Below are 12635 nucleotides of genomic sequence, written 5' to 3' on the forward strand. Positions count from 1 at the left end.
GACATCATAGATCAATGATACTGAGACATATATCAAAAGAAGATGGAAATATTTCTTTAAAATTGAAGAAGTATGGATGAATTTAGGCTGCCCCTATAACAGGTTGGGGAAGACTTCATGAAGACATGTTCTCTGAGAAGAATTAATGTAGATTTTTGTGCTGTTGTTTGTGGGACGTTTGGATGAGGTCTTTGTCACGCATGCAACTATTTGAGCACTTGTGCAATTGTTCTCCCTTTTTATTCTTTCTGTGATAGTTTCCATAAACAATTATTGTGATTGGGCAAATAGACTCTTTGTTGCTGTTATTGTGTAAGGGAAGCTTGTCTATTCAAAATTGCTCAATACCTTGCTCAATAGTAGTAACTGTGAGAGGGATCTCGGAGTCTTAGTAGACAATCACTTCAATATAAGCCAGCAGTGTGCTGCAGCTGCCAAAAAAGCCAACACAGTGCTAGACTGCATTAACAGAGGGATAGAATCAAGATCAAGTGAAGTACTAATACCATTTTACAATCCTTTGGTAAGGCGGCACCTGGAATACTGCATCCAGTTTTGGTCACCACCATGTAAAAAGATGTCGAGACTCTAGAAAGAGTACAGAGAAGAGCAACAAAGATGATTAGGGGGCTGGAGGCTAAAACATATAGGGAACGGTTGCTGGAATTGGGCATGTGTAGTTTAATGAAGAGAACGGTGAGGGGTGACATGATAGCAGTGTTCCAATATCTCAGGGGCTACCACAAAGAAGAGGGAGTCAAGCTATTCTCCAAAGCACCTGAAAGCAGGACAAGAAGCAACGGATGGAAACTAGTCAAGGAGAGAAGCAACCTAGAACTAAGGAGAAACTTCCTGACAGTTGGAACAATTAATCAGTGGAACAATCTGCCTCCAGAAGCCGTGAATGCTCCAACACTAGAAGTTTTTAAGAAGAGATTGGACAGCCATTTGGACGGAGGTCACCAACCTTTGTGAGTTGGCGGACTGGAGGAAAAGGGAAGGGGAAGCATTTTACATGTGTGCATGCACGTGCACATGGGGCAGTGAGCACTTGCACGCTGCAAACAGGGCAGGGCAAGCGCCTGCGTGATACTCACTAGCCCTGCCCCGTTCTTGCGTGGCGCAGTACCTTGTTTCTGCGCCCTGTGGCGCAGTGACCATTTTGCACCTTGCAGCATGGCGGCGACCCATTTTTGTGCCCCATGGTGTGGCAGTGACCATTTTTGTGTCCTGTGGCGTGACGGTGGTCTGTTTTATGCCTCAAGGCGCGGCGGTAGCCCATTTTTGCGCTCCGTGGTGCGTCCTGGTTTTCTGCCCTGCAGCCGTGGCACTAGCACAAGTGAGGGGATGGCCAGCCCACAGGTTAGGGACCCCTGCTCTAGGATAACCTACAGAAACTTGGGAGAAATACATTTTTGGCAGTTGCATTCTTTTTATGGTATGTGATGTAAAGTAAATGAAAGATTCCTTCCTTCCTTCCTTCCTTCCCTCCCTCCCTCCCTCCCTCCCTCCCTCCCTCCCTCCCTCCCTCCCTTCCTTCCTTCCTTCCTCCCACTCTCCCTCCCTGTTGAAAGATCAGATAAGGAAAGGAATTTCTGATATCCTTTTGGAAGGGGTTCCTGGCTTAGCAGACCTTGTTCTGGCCAGCCTCCTAATGGATGTGCTCTTCAGACATTCCTTTGATACTTTAAAAATATTCATGGGGTCTCTTGACAAACTAAACTATCCTCTTTATTGCAAAGCTATGTTTGCTAGATCTAATGGCTGTCACAGTGCACTAGTCTAGTGCCCATCCGTTTTGCATTCTCTTCTGGCATTCCTAAAAATTACATACAAGTTTATTACATGCAGTTAAGTATTCGTGTTTGTGTGTGGTCAGATTTTATTGCTTTTTTAAATAATTCACTTGTCTTTAATCTATAGATCAATAGGAAGGAAGAAAGCTTAATTGATTACACATATTTTTAATCAGTTCCCAGAGGGATAACTGAATTAGTCTGACGCCACAAGCCTCTCTGCTTCACTTATCGCTGAACTTACTCTTTTTTCTCTTGCTTTCTCCTCCACCCAACCATGGACGATATATCTGTCTCAGGGTAAGTGCATCTGACTAAGTAACAAAGTATAAGATGTTGAGTGGTTCACAGAGTTTTCAAAGCAATTTTAGAATTTCGTCTTTATATTTTAAAGTATGAATGGCAGTGGTCTGTTATACCAGACTTCAGGAGTTTAAATACAAATGTGAGACTAGGTCTTGGGCAGACATGTCAAACACAAGGCCCGGGGGCCAGATCCAGCCCGCGAAGTGGTTTCATGCGGCCCGCAAAGCCATCCTGGAAACAGTGAGGGAACGGCCCCCACTGTCTTGGCCCTGGCCCAGAGACCCTCCTTCTGCCAGAGACCCTCAGATCTGTCCCACTCCTGCCCGGGCCCCCATAGGCCACACCCACCCGGCCCCCTGAGGGCAACCACAATGCTGATGCGGCCCTCAATGAAATTGAGTTTGACACCCCTGGTCTTGGGTCTTGAAGTTGGTGTTTCAGTTCCTCTCTTCTTGTAGTCACTATATACCAAATGATAATCAAGAGGAACCCAGAAATCACACATGAAATTACCTGACTCTGATTTTGGCACTGAAGCTGGAAATAAAGTCATACAGATAATTGGTAGGAGGAGGTGCTGCCACCTTCTGAGGTTTTATGGTTTGAAACGCCCCTTCCCTGCATTCATATACAATTTTCCCTCTGGCCGCAATAGTCCAAAATAAAACAAAGCTGACTTGCAATTTTGGGATGTGATCGGGCATGTGATGTTGAAATAGTGCAAAGAAATTATGAAAAGAGGTGTTTGTGTGCATGTGGGCTAGGCGGAGAGACTTTTATCAGCACAACAGTTTTCTAAAACCTGAACAGAACAGGAACAAATTTGATATATGTGGACTGATCAGGTCAAGGATTTGGAGAACTTAACTATTATATGAATTATATGAATGTTGTATGCTTTAGCAATCGCATAATCTTTCCACAAATTATTCTGAGTAAATTTTATTTTCTAAGGCTTTGTAGTTGTCTTATTATTTGTTTGCATTCTTCAAAGTATTTATATCCTTTGTGAGAAATACCAGACTCAAAAGACGTGTAGAGGTTGTTTCTTTATCTTCTTTCTTCTTGCAGTTAATTCAGGGTCACTGTGATAAAATAATTACAGCACTGGCACCTCCTGTATTTCAAAGTTACCATTTTGCATTTCAAAGAAGATTATTGTGTCTCTTCAGCCTTTGTAGAATGCCTTTGTTTCTTTCCCTTATCATACAGTTTACACCAGTTTTAAAGTAGTTTTTTCTGGAATTGGGAGGAGAGGTAATTAGCTCCATATCTGCTTCAATTGCCTTTGATCAACATTTTATATAAAATCCCTGTAGGGATGTTTGATCTTGGACCATTTGGGTGCAGGATACCAGTGATTCAGTGTTAACTTGCCTTAATAAAATGATTGCTTAGATCTTCTGTTGTTGACATTTATTGGAGTGCTTTTTCTACCACATAGGAAAAATTCTCTGGATCTTTTTTTCTCTATGGAAGAAGAAGATGGGATGTGTCTCAGAATGATACCAACTCTACCAACTAAGCCAAATGGATCAATGTGATCCAGAGCATAGCCTATGCCCTATGCACAACATGAACACAACATATGACCACTGACGTTAAAGGGGTAGGAAAGAATTTTAGAAATCATGCTCTGTGTGTTTCCTTACATTAAAGTTTGCTACATAGAACTGGAACAAATTGTGTTATTCAGTAATGTTGTGGTTTTGAAAAGGGCTATCCAGCAAGGTGAGAATCATTGCTATTAAAATCATTTGAATATTTTTTTCTAATAATCAAAATTTATTTATTTTAATGTCTGTAAAATGATATCAGGGAGTAGATTTAGCATCCAGAAGCTAATGTCCCTGAGGCAAGTTCTTTGGTGATATAAATTCAGGCAAGGGTTAACTAAATACTTACTGTGTCTTAATTCACTAGAATGAGGCTTATCAGGGGCAGCTGTTCAAGGACAAAGAACTGGATACCAAGCTAGCTTGTAAATGTCTATAAATTCAAGAGATACCATGCATAGCGTGTTTTTTCATGGTAGAGTGCTGTGGCCAATTTTCTAAGAAATAATTGCCCATGGTCCAATAATTAGCAGACTGGCAGTAAGAGTGCATTCGTATTTTCTAGATCTTGGTATTTCTACTGCATAATACCAAATATTTTTATTTGGGGAGTACAAATTTCTTAACACACTCGTTATTGGTTCCTTGTAGTTCAAGGATTTGTAGGATACTGAATAGTGTAAATGGTACTTCCATGTGGTGAGGATCCTGAGCTGTACTTACCAAGAATCAGATGGGTTGGGTTTGTGTGTGTGTGTGTGTGTGTGTGTGTGTGTGTGTGTGTGTGTGTGTGTGTGTGTAAATATAGATACAGGTTCATATAATAGACTAAACCAAGTGTTTTGGGGAGCGTGGACTGCCGGAACCCGCTTCTTCTTTGCTTGGCCAAGTGTTTACCATTGCAGGGTTGAAGTAGTTTGGCAAATGTCTGATGTACCTACAAGTTGCGGAAGCCCAGAATGGATTGTTGTTTGCACAGAGACGAGGTCTCACAATACAGTACAATATTGTAGGGGTCCAGTACTGGACACTGGTGACATACACATATGGAGCAGGTCTGCTATTTGTGTCAGATCTTCAGAGAGAAGGCTGATATGTGGTCTTGCAAGGATCCAGCCCAGGTACTTAAAATTAATTACTGGTAAGGGGCAATATGTTCCTTCTGTGCTGAGCCCTAGCCAGACTGAAATAACATTTCAAAGTCAGCAAGTTTTGTGGACTCCCTGATGTTGTTGAGCTACAATACACAATATCCTTGTCAGTTGGTGAGGTCATAATGCTGCAGAATTTAAAAACTATGCAAAGCCATTTTATTAAGTCATTAAGCATAATTGTGTTCACTGAGTAAACCACAGCTGGCTGGGTTTGTACAATACATAAAGTCAAATCAAACAAGGCCATTTTATGCCATTGCTTGATGTGTGAACCAGGTCAGTTAGTATAATATACAATCTTTCATCTTTTTGGTGCCTAGTTAAGAGTGCTTTCACAGATTTTCAAACAGTTATCTGAATTAGTTTTACTCTGGTACTCTTACGTTCTTACTATCACTCTTATTTCAGTACTTGGAAGATGCTATTGATTGTAAACTGAGCTTACAGTACATTGCAAAAGGGAAGGATATATATTTTTAGAACAGAGTAGATTCTGGGCAAATGGATGCAGCCTCTACATTAAAGGACTAATCTTAATTGCAAAATATTATTATAGAGAAAAACTGAAAGTTAATATCATGACTATCTCATCTTCAGAGTATTGGCTTTCTGCTTGCATTGAATGTAATAGCTGACTCATTACTTAATGTATGATTTATACTGAATTTCTGGAGTCCTCTGTAATTCTTAAGATCTTTTACTGAAATTCAGAGAATCTACATTAGGGTAGACCATCTTTTATACTTCAAAAGGAAATTAAAATACTGAAGCAAAGACCTATCAGCTTGGTTCATGTGTAATGTAAACTGATTGAAAATGTTATCAGAATCTATTGATGAAATATGGTTTGTGACTAAGCGGGAGACTAGCTTTGGAAACACAGACTTAATTTAGAATGATGTCTGAATTGAAACAGTTTTAGAGGCTAGCATTGTTATGCATTTGAAGCAAAACCAACCTGGACTTCAGGACCCTCAAAGTAACCCATCATTTTATTGTTGTTGTTGTTAGTTGCGAAGTCGTGTCCGACCCATCGCGACCCTATGGACAATGTTCCTCCAGGCCTTCCTGTCCTCTACCATCTTCTGGAGTCCATTTAGGCTCACGCCTACTGCTTCAGTGACTCCATCCAGCCACCTCATTCTCTGTCGTCCCCTTCTTCTCTTGCCCTCAATCTTTCCCAGCATTAGGCTCTTCTCCAGTGAGTCCTTCCTTCTCATTAGGTGGCCAAAGTATTTGAGTTTCAGCTTCAGGATCTGGCCTTCTAAAGAGCAGTCAGGGTTGATCTCCTCTAGGACTGACCGGTTTGATTGCCAAAACACCACAGTAATTGAAAACCTGAAAACCCTATGGACAGTTCCAAAAAATCATTTTATTATATCATAGTTATTCTAGAACCATCTTCCTGAATTCATGACATTTCTCAGATGGTTTTCCTTTACTTTTCTGGTTGATGAACTAGAATTTATGATGGCTTCTGAATTACTACAATCTATACTTTTGCTCTGAGCGCCTGTTACTCGTCCCAGCTTCTGCCAACCTAGCAGTTCGAAAGCATGTAAAAATGCAAGTAGAAAAATGGGGACCACTACGGTGGGAAGGTAACAGTGTTCCATGCGCCTTTGGCATCTAGTCATGCTGGCCACGACCACGGAGACGTCCTTGGACAAGCGCTGGCTCTTCGGCTTTGAAACGGATATGAGCACCGGCCCCTAGAGTCGGAAACGACTAGCATGCATGTGCGGGGGAACCTTTACCTTTACCTTTTTTATACTTTTGCTCTAGATATTGAAGGCTCTAATACTGTACTGATTTTTTTTTTTAAAAAAACCTTAGGTAAAAGCAGACCTACACTTTGCAGTGCCTGAGATTATCCTAGCTTAGAAGAGAACATAGTTATTTGGCTTGCACTTTAATAGCAACTGCCAACGAAGTGACATTAGTTCATGTTTTGAATGAATGCATGGCGAGGAACATCTATATCCCTCTGTTTTTGTGTTCCTCTGAATTTTTACTGGAATTCCTACACTAAAAATGCCATTAGACAGAGAAAAGCCTATAGAAATTGCTTGTAAGCATGTTGTATCAAGGCATAAGGTATACAAAATTGGCATTGATTTTTTTTAAAAAAAAAGGATAAGGAAAGATGACATAAAAATGTGTTTGAAAAACTATTTGTTGTTGTTGTTAGTTGCAAAGTCATGTCTGACCCATCGTGACCCCATGGACAAGGTTCCTCCAGGCCTTTCTGTCCTCTACCATCTTCTGGAGTCCATTTAAGCTCACGCTTACTACTTCAGTGACTCCATCCAGCCACCTCATTCTCTGTTGTCCCCTCCTTCTATTGCCCTCAATCTTTCCCAGCATTAGGCTCTTCTCCAGTGAATCCTTCCTTCTCATTAAGTGGCCAAAGTATTTGAGTTTCAACTTCAGGATCTGGCCTTCTAAAGAGCAGTCAGGGTTGATCTCCTCTAGGACTGACTGGTTTGAATGCCTTGCAGTTCAAGGGAAAAATTATAAACATTATATAAAATGAAACAAAAATAATTCACTCATTTAAACTACACATAGCTTGTGGTAAACCAATTAAAGTATTAGGAAAGGTATCTGAAAGAAAAGATTTAGAAAGCCACCTGTTTTCTCACAGTTGCTGGACTATACCTAATGATTAGTGAAAGGATTGATTTTATACAGCCCCTGAGAAAATATATATACCTTAAATATTCCATAAAATCAATATATTTTTCCTTTGGTTGCTAATTCCATGTAGGCATTCTTGACTTATTGACTGATGCTCAGTCTTTGTAAGCTAATCCTGAAAATACTTTGATTCCATTATGGAGGATCAGTTTTGTAACTGTTTAGATTTCTCTTCCCCAGCTAGGTGCCCTCCAGATACATGGACTTCACTTCCCAGAATTCTTCAGGAAGCATGGTATTGCTAGAATTTTATGGCTTCAGTTCACATATTTGGAAGATTGGTCAAACACAATCTTAGATGCTGCTAAGCCATACTTCCCAGCCTCTCTGGAAAGTCATGTTGTATAGTACAGATAGTCCTTAACTTATTGCTATTTGTTTAGTGACCATTTGAACTTATAACAGCACCAAAAAAAAGTCCTACGACCATTTTTCACGCTTATTACACTTGCAGCATCCCGATGGTCATGTGATCAAAATTTGGACGCTTGGCAGTTGGTTTGTATTTATGACAGTTGCAGTGTCCCAGATTACGTGATCGCCTTTTGCGACCTTCCGATAAGCAAAATTAATGGGGAAGCCAGATTCATTTAACAACCATGTTATTAATTTAACAACTGCAGTGATTATTTAACATATGTGACAAGAAATACTTCATCACTACTATTTTGCTTTTGGGAGAGAGCAGTAATAGGTGTGCAGAGTATTGGAGTATAGATAAGAATAATGTATAATGTAAGGATTTGCTTGTTCCACTATTGACAATAAATTTATAAATCTGTTTAGGCCAACAGGATAACTGAAGTGGGTATCTGTTGCTCAGAGTAGTTGTTTGAAAAATTTCTGCTTCTCACTAGCAAATTTGTATGTATTGCACTAAAGATAGTTAGAAGTGGAGGAATCTAAGACTTCAGGAAAAGAAATTGTTAGCAACCCGTCAAGATCTGTCCTGGGGCAGCTTGTACAACAAAATTCTTTATGGACAAGAATACTTTACTACTATAGCTACAATTGTTATTGGAACAGAATATTTGTTGCTCAAGGTTGAACTGTGGGGTCCTTGGTACTCTCTTGTTTTCTTGCAGATGTTTCATTACTCAACTAGGTAACATAAATGCTAGAATAGGAGTGGTGTTTGCTCTCTGTTTATATACTATCAAGGTGGTTCCTTGATGATGATGATGTTACCTGACTGGACAGTGAAACATTTGCAAGAAAACAACAAAGCTCAGAAAGCACCAAGGATCTCACACAATTATTATTTCTGCTCCTGTTCTATTATTATTTGAACAAATGGTTTCTAGTAGTATCCTGATTTTGACTTCATTTTGCTTTAAATACTTTTGGAAAAATTAGCTTGAATGTTTATTTCAATTCAATGGTACTGTTACTAAATCAATACTACATATTCAGGAAGTATATTTTAAAATACAGTATCCTTTGAAAAAAAACCTGACAGTTTCCCTTAAAAATATGGCTTCCATAATTACAAATAACTTTCTCAGGTCTCATATAAATTTAAGTTTTTTTTATTGCAATCACAGTATTAGGAAACTGGAAGCCAGTATAAGTTTCTCCAAGTGCAGAAAGGGGACTCAGTTCTGGAGGATAACCATATGATTTTTTTCTAAATGTTCTTTTTGAGTCAAATGCAACATTTCTAGCATCAGCTTCTGAAGGTGCGTCAACTTTGTTGTTGTTTTTATCATCTGACATTCCATGAATGTTTTCTGTGATCTTAATTTGCTGGCTCCATACTCTATCAAAAGTCTTTTTAGGCACTGAAAATGAGAAAAAGTAAATTAGAGGGGAGTTTGGAGATCTCCCAGTACTGTAATTCCACTTTAAAGCAACAAGTGGAACTTAAACTCTTCCCTGAAGGATTGGTCTCTGAAGCTCTAACTTGGAGCCACTTAGTGATTTTGAACACTCAGTAATGCGGGATTTGGTTTCTGCTGGAGGATAAGAGTCTGCAGTAAACACCCATCCATATGATAGTGCCGGGTACCCCAAATGTGGTTTCTGGGAGAGAAGCTGCTCGGCTGAGAGCAGTTTTAGGGAAGGGGAGCTGCCCTGTATCTTTCTTGGGTGGTGTCCATGAACTTAATTTCTAGTAAGGTGTTTCCTATACACTCAAAACAGAACGTTGCTTTTTAAAAATTGTTCCCACCCTCCAGTTGTGAGCACTGAGAAATTAAAGAGTAAAGGTCCACCTGTTTTTGAAGCAGTTTTAGTCTTTTAGGGCAGGGGTCTGCAACCTTGACAACTTTAAGACTTGTGGACTTTAGCTCCCAGAATTCCTCAGCCAGCAAAACTGGGAGCTGAAGTCCACAAGTCTTAAAGTTGTCAAGGTTGCAGACCCCTGTTTTAGGGAGCCGATTGGAATGTGTTTCAGTTGGTTCAAGTTTTACATATGCCAGTCTTGGTTCAGCTTAGTTTGGATTTACTATAAGATGCTCATAGGGGATATACTTGGGGAAACACTTACTAATCTTACTTCTTTTTTTCTCCCCTCTCTCTTTCTCATTTTCTCTTGCAGTTCCTGGGCATAGCATTTCTTGGAATAGGACTTTGGGCATGGAATGAAAAAGTAAGTTAACAACAGCAATCTATACAGCCAAGTACATTTAAATAGGTCTCCCAATATTTTAAAAAAGATTTCCTTCTTTAAAAGATACCTTGTTAAGCATATTCTATATGTGACAAACTTTGTTGCAAGTACTCCTCAACTGACTACAGTGATTGAGCCTGTAATTAGAGTTGTTAGTCACAATGGTCATTAAATGGCTCATCATATGACCATGCCCAATTTTATTTTTTGGTGTTTTTTTGGTGGCAGTTGTTGAGTAAACCCATTGTTCACTATGGCCGTTTGTTGTTGTTTTTTTTTGCCAGAAACCAGAGACAAACTCTGGTTTCTGGCAAAAATGTTGCAAATTGCACTCACCTGACCATGGTTGCAAATGGCCGTAAATACAAGCAGGTTGCCTAGCGCCCAAAATGTGGACACATGACTGAGAGGGGCGGCCATCAGAACTTTGAATTCAGGTTTTAAGTGTCTTTGCAGAGGGAGGGTCCATTGTAACTCCAACTAGTTGCTAAGCAACCAGTTGACATATCTTTGCAGTAGGGAAAAGGCACCCAAAATTTTAGAAGAAGCATGCCATCATTTATTTATTTATTTATTTATTTATTTATTTATTTATTTATTTATTTATTTATTTATTTATTTATTTATTTAGTATACCGCCCTTCTCCCGAAGGACTCAGGGCGGTGAACAGGGCAATAAATACCAAAATACAAAAATTAAAAACAGATTAAACCATAGTGCCCAAATACAATAAAAAACAATAATTAAAACCCAAACCCATCAGACCAGGCCGGCTTGTTCAAACTAATAGGTTTTTAGATCACGTCAGAAGGAGCGAAGGTCGGGACCCATCCGGAGCTCAACCGGTAAACGGTTCCACAGGTCAGGCGCACCCACAGAGAACGCCCTCCCCCTGGGGGCCACCAGTCGGCATTCTCTGACTGGTGGCACCCTGAGGAGGCCCTCTCTGTGGGAGCGCACTGGGAAGTTGACGCCGGCCGCAGGTGCTTCCTAAGGTACTCCGGACCCATGCCATGTAGGGCTTTGTAGGTCATTACCAGCACCTTGAATCTCACATGGAAGACAACTGGAAGCCAATGAAGCTCACGGAGCAGAGGTGTAACATGGGAGTATCGGGAGACCCCCAACACAACTCATGCGGCTGAATTCTGCACCAGTTGGAGCCTCCGAGTGGTCCTCAAGGGCAGCCCCATGTAGAGAGCGTTGCAGTAGTCTAACCGAGAGGTCACGAGCGCATGAGTGACTGTACGCAAGGCATCCCGGTCTAGATAGGGCCGCAACTGGTGCACCAGGCGAACCTGGGCGAAGGCCCCCCTAGTCACAGTTACTATATGATCTTCTAAAGAAAGCTGTGAATCTAGGAGGACTCCCAAGTTGCGAGCCCTATCTACGGGGGGTAATAACGTGATAATAATAGACTCCCAGGCTTACTCAAATTGTATCTTCTCTTTATTTATTTTTTTTATTAAGATTCCTTTATCACTGTAAATCCTTTTAGACACCTGGTGGTTTACAGCAGTGAAAAACAGACATAATGATAGAATTAAGTGACTTTGGTCCAGTCACTCTCTCAGACCACAAGATAATTGTTGGGAAATAAAATGGAAGAGGGAAGTTTTATGTATAGTGGTTTCAACTCCTGTAGGGAAGGTAGGATATACATCTAACAAAAATAAATAAATCTATCACATAAATTATGTAAAATAATAGTGTATTCTAAGCATATCAGTAATAAAAATAAATAACATAAATATACTCTACAAAATGAAAGATGCCAAGGATTCAATTCTGGAAAGCCACAATTAGCTGTTCCACAAAATAAGAAAAATACGGTTTTCTGCTTCAGCCCTCATCGTGCCAGAAAAATGGGGGATCATCTGCAACTTACCTCAAGAGAATTGCCTTGGACAGGCTGGAGGAGTCAGTCCTGTTGATATACCATGCTTTTAAAATAAAAACTGGCACTTTGAATTGCTTCCAGAAATATGTTGTGCAATATACTTTAAAGTGTTAATATAGATGAAAGAACTGGTTAAAATTGCCAGTGTCTCCAAGTGATTCTGCCCTGTTTGAGAAAACAGGGAGCGTCTTCAAAATGATGGTTGTTATGACTTGTTTCTCCACTATCAAAAAATGACATGCATTTATCTTTACACTTAATTTTGGCAGTTTTCAGACTTAGATAATTAAAGCCTGGCTGCCTTTTTTCTGTAAATGTGATGACAGTCTTAGATATTAAAGGAGAAAATGAAGTTGGAAAGAGACATTAAAGAATGGGAAGAGCCTAGTTCTGTCCTTGGTGAGAAACTAAGAATTGCAGGGAGCTATTAAAATTACATGTATCGTTGAAATCCCTCTCTTGCAATTTGGAAGAGTTCAGCTCAGGATTTTTTAAAAAATTATGTAATTAATTATTTATATATGTTAAAGCTTGTACTAGGTATAAAAGATGCCTTGGTTTAATTTAGAGATATTCAATGTGTGGCCCTTCTGATGTTGGATGCTGTGGCA

General features: G+C 39.9%; 1 protein-coding gene across 3 annotated transcripts in view; it reads left to right on the forward strand.

Annotated features, from left to right (window-relative positions):
* Positions 1 to 12635, forward strand: part of TSPAN5 (tetraspanin 5) — a 71555-nt gene that overhangs the window by 43724 nt on the left and 15196 nt on the right. For 2 of the 3 annotated variants that reach the window (XM_083367815.1, XM_083367814.1), the window contains exon 2: positions 10052 to 10102. In XM_083367815.1, the coding sequence (XP_083223941.1) occupies positions 10052 to 10102 (51 nt within the window). Of the gene's footprint in view, positions 1 to 3546; positions 3712 to 10051; positions 10103 to 12635 lie in introns of all 3 variants that reach the window. The other variant, XM_083367816.1, reaches the window with a different exon arrangement.

Source organism: Vipera ursinii, assembly GCF_947247035.1.
Source record: "Vipera ursinii genome assembly, chromosome: 7".
NCBI classification, from domain to species: Eukaryota; Metazoa; Chordata; class Lepidosauria; order Squamata; family Viperidae; genus Vipera; species Vipera ursinii.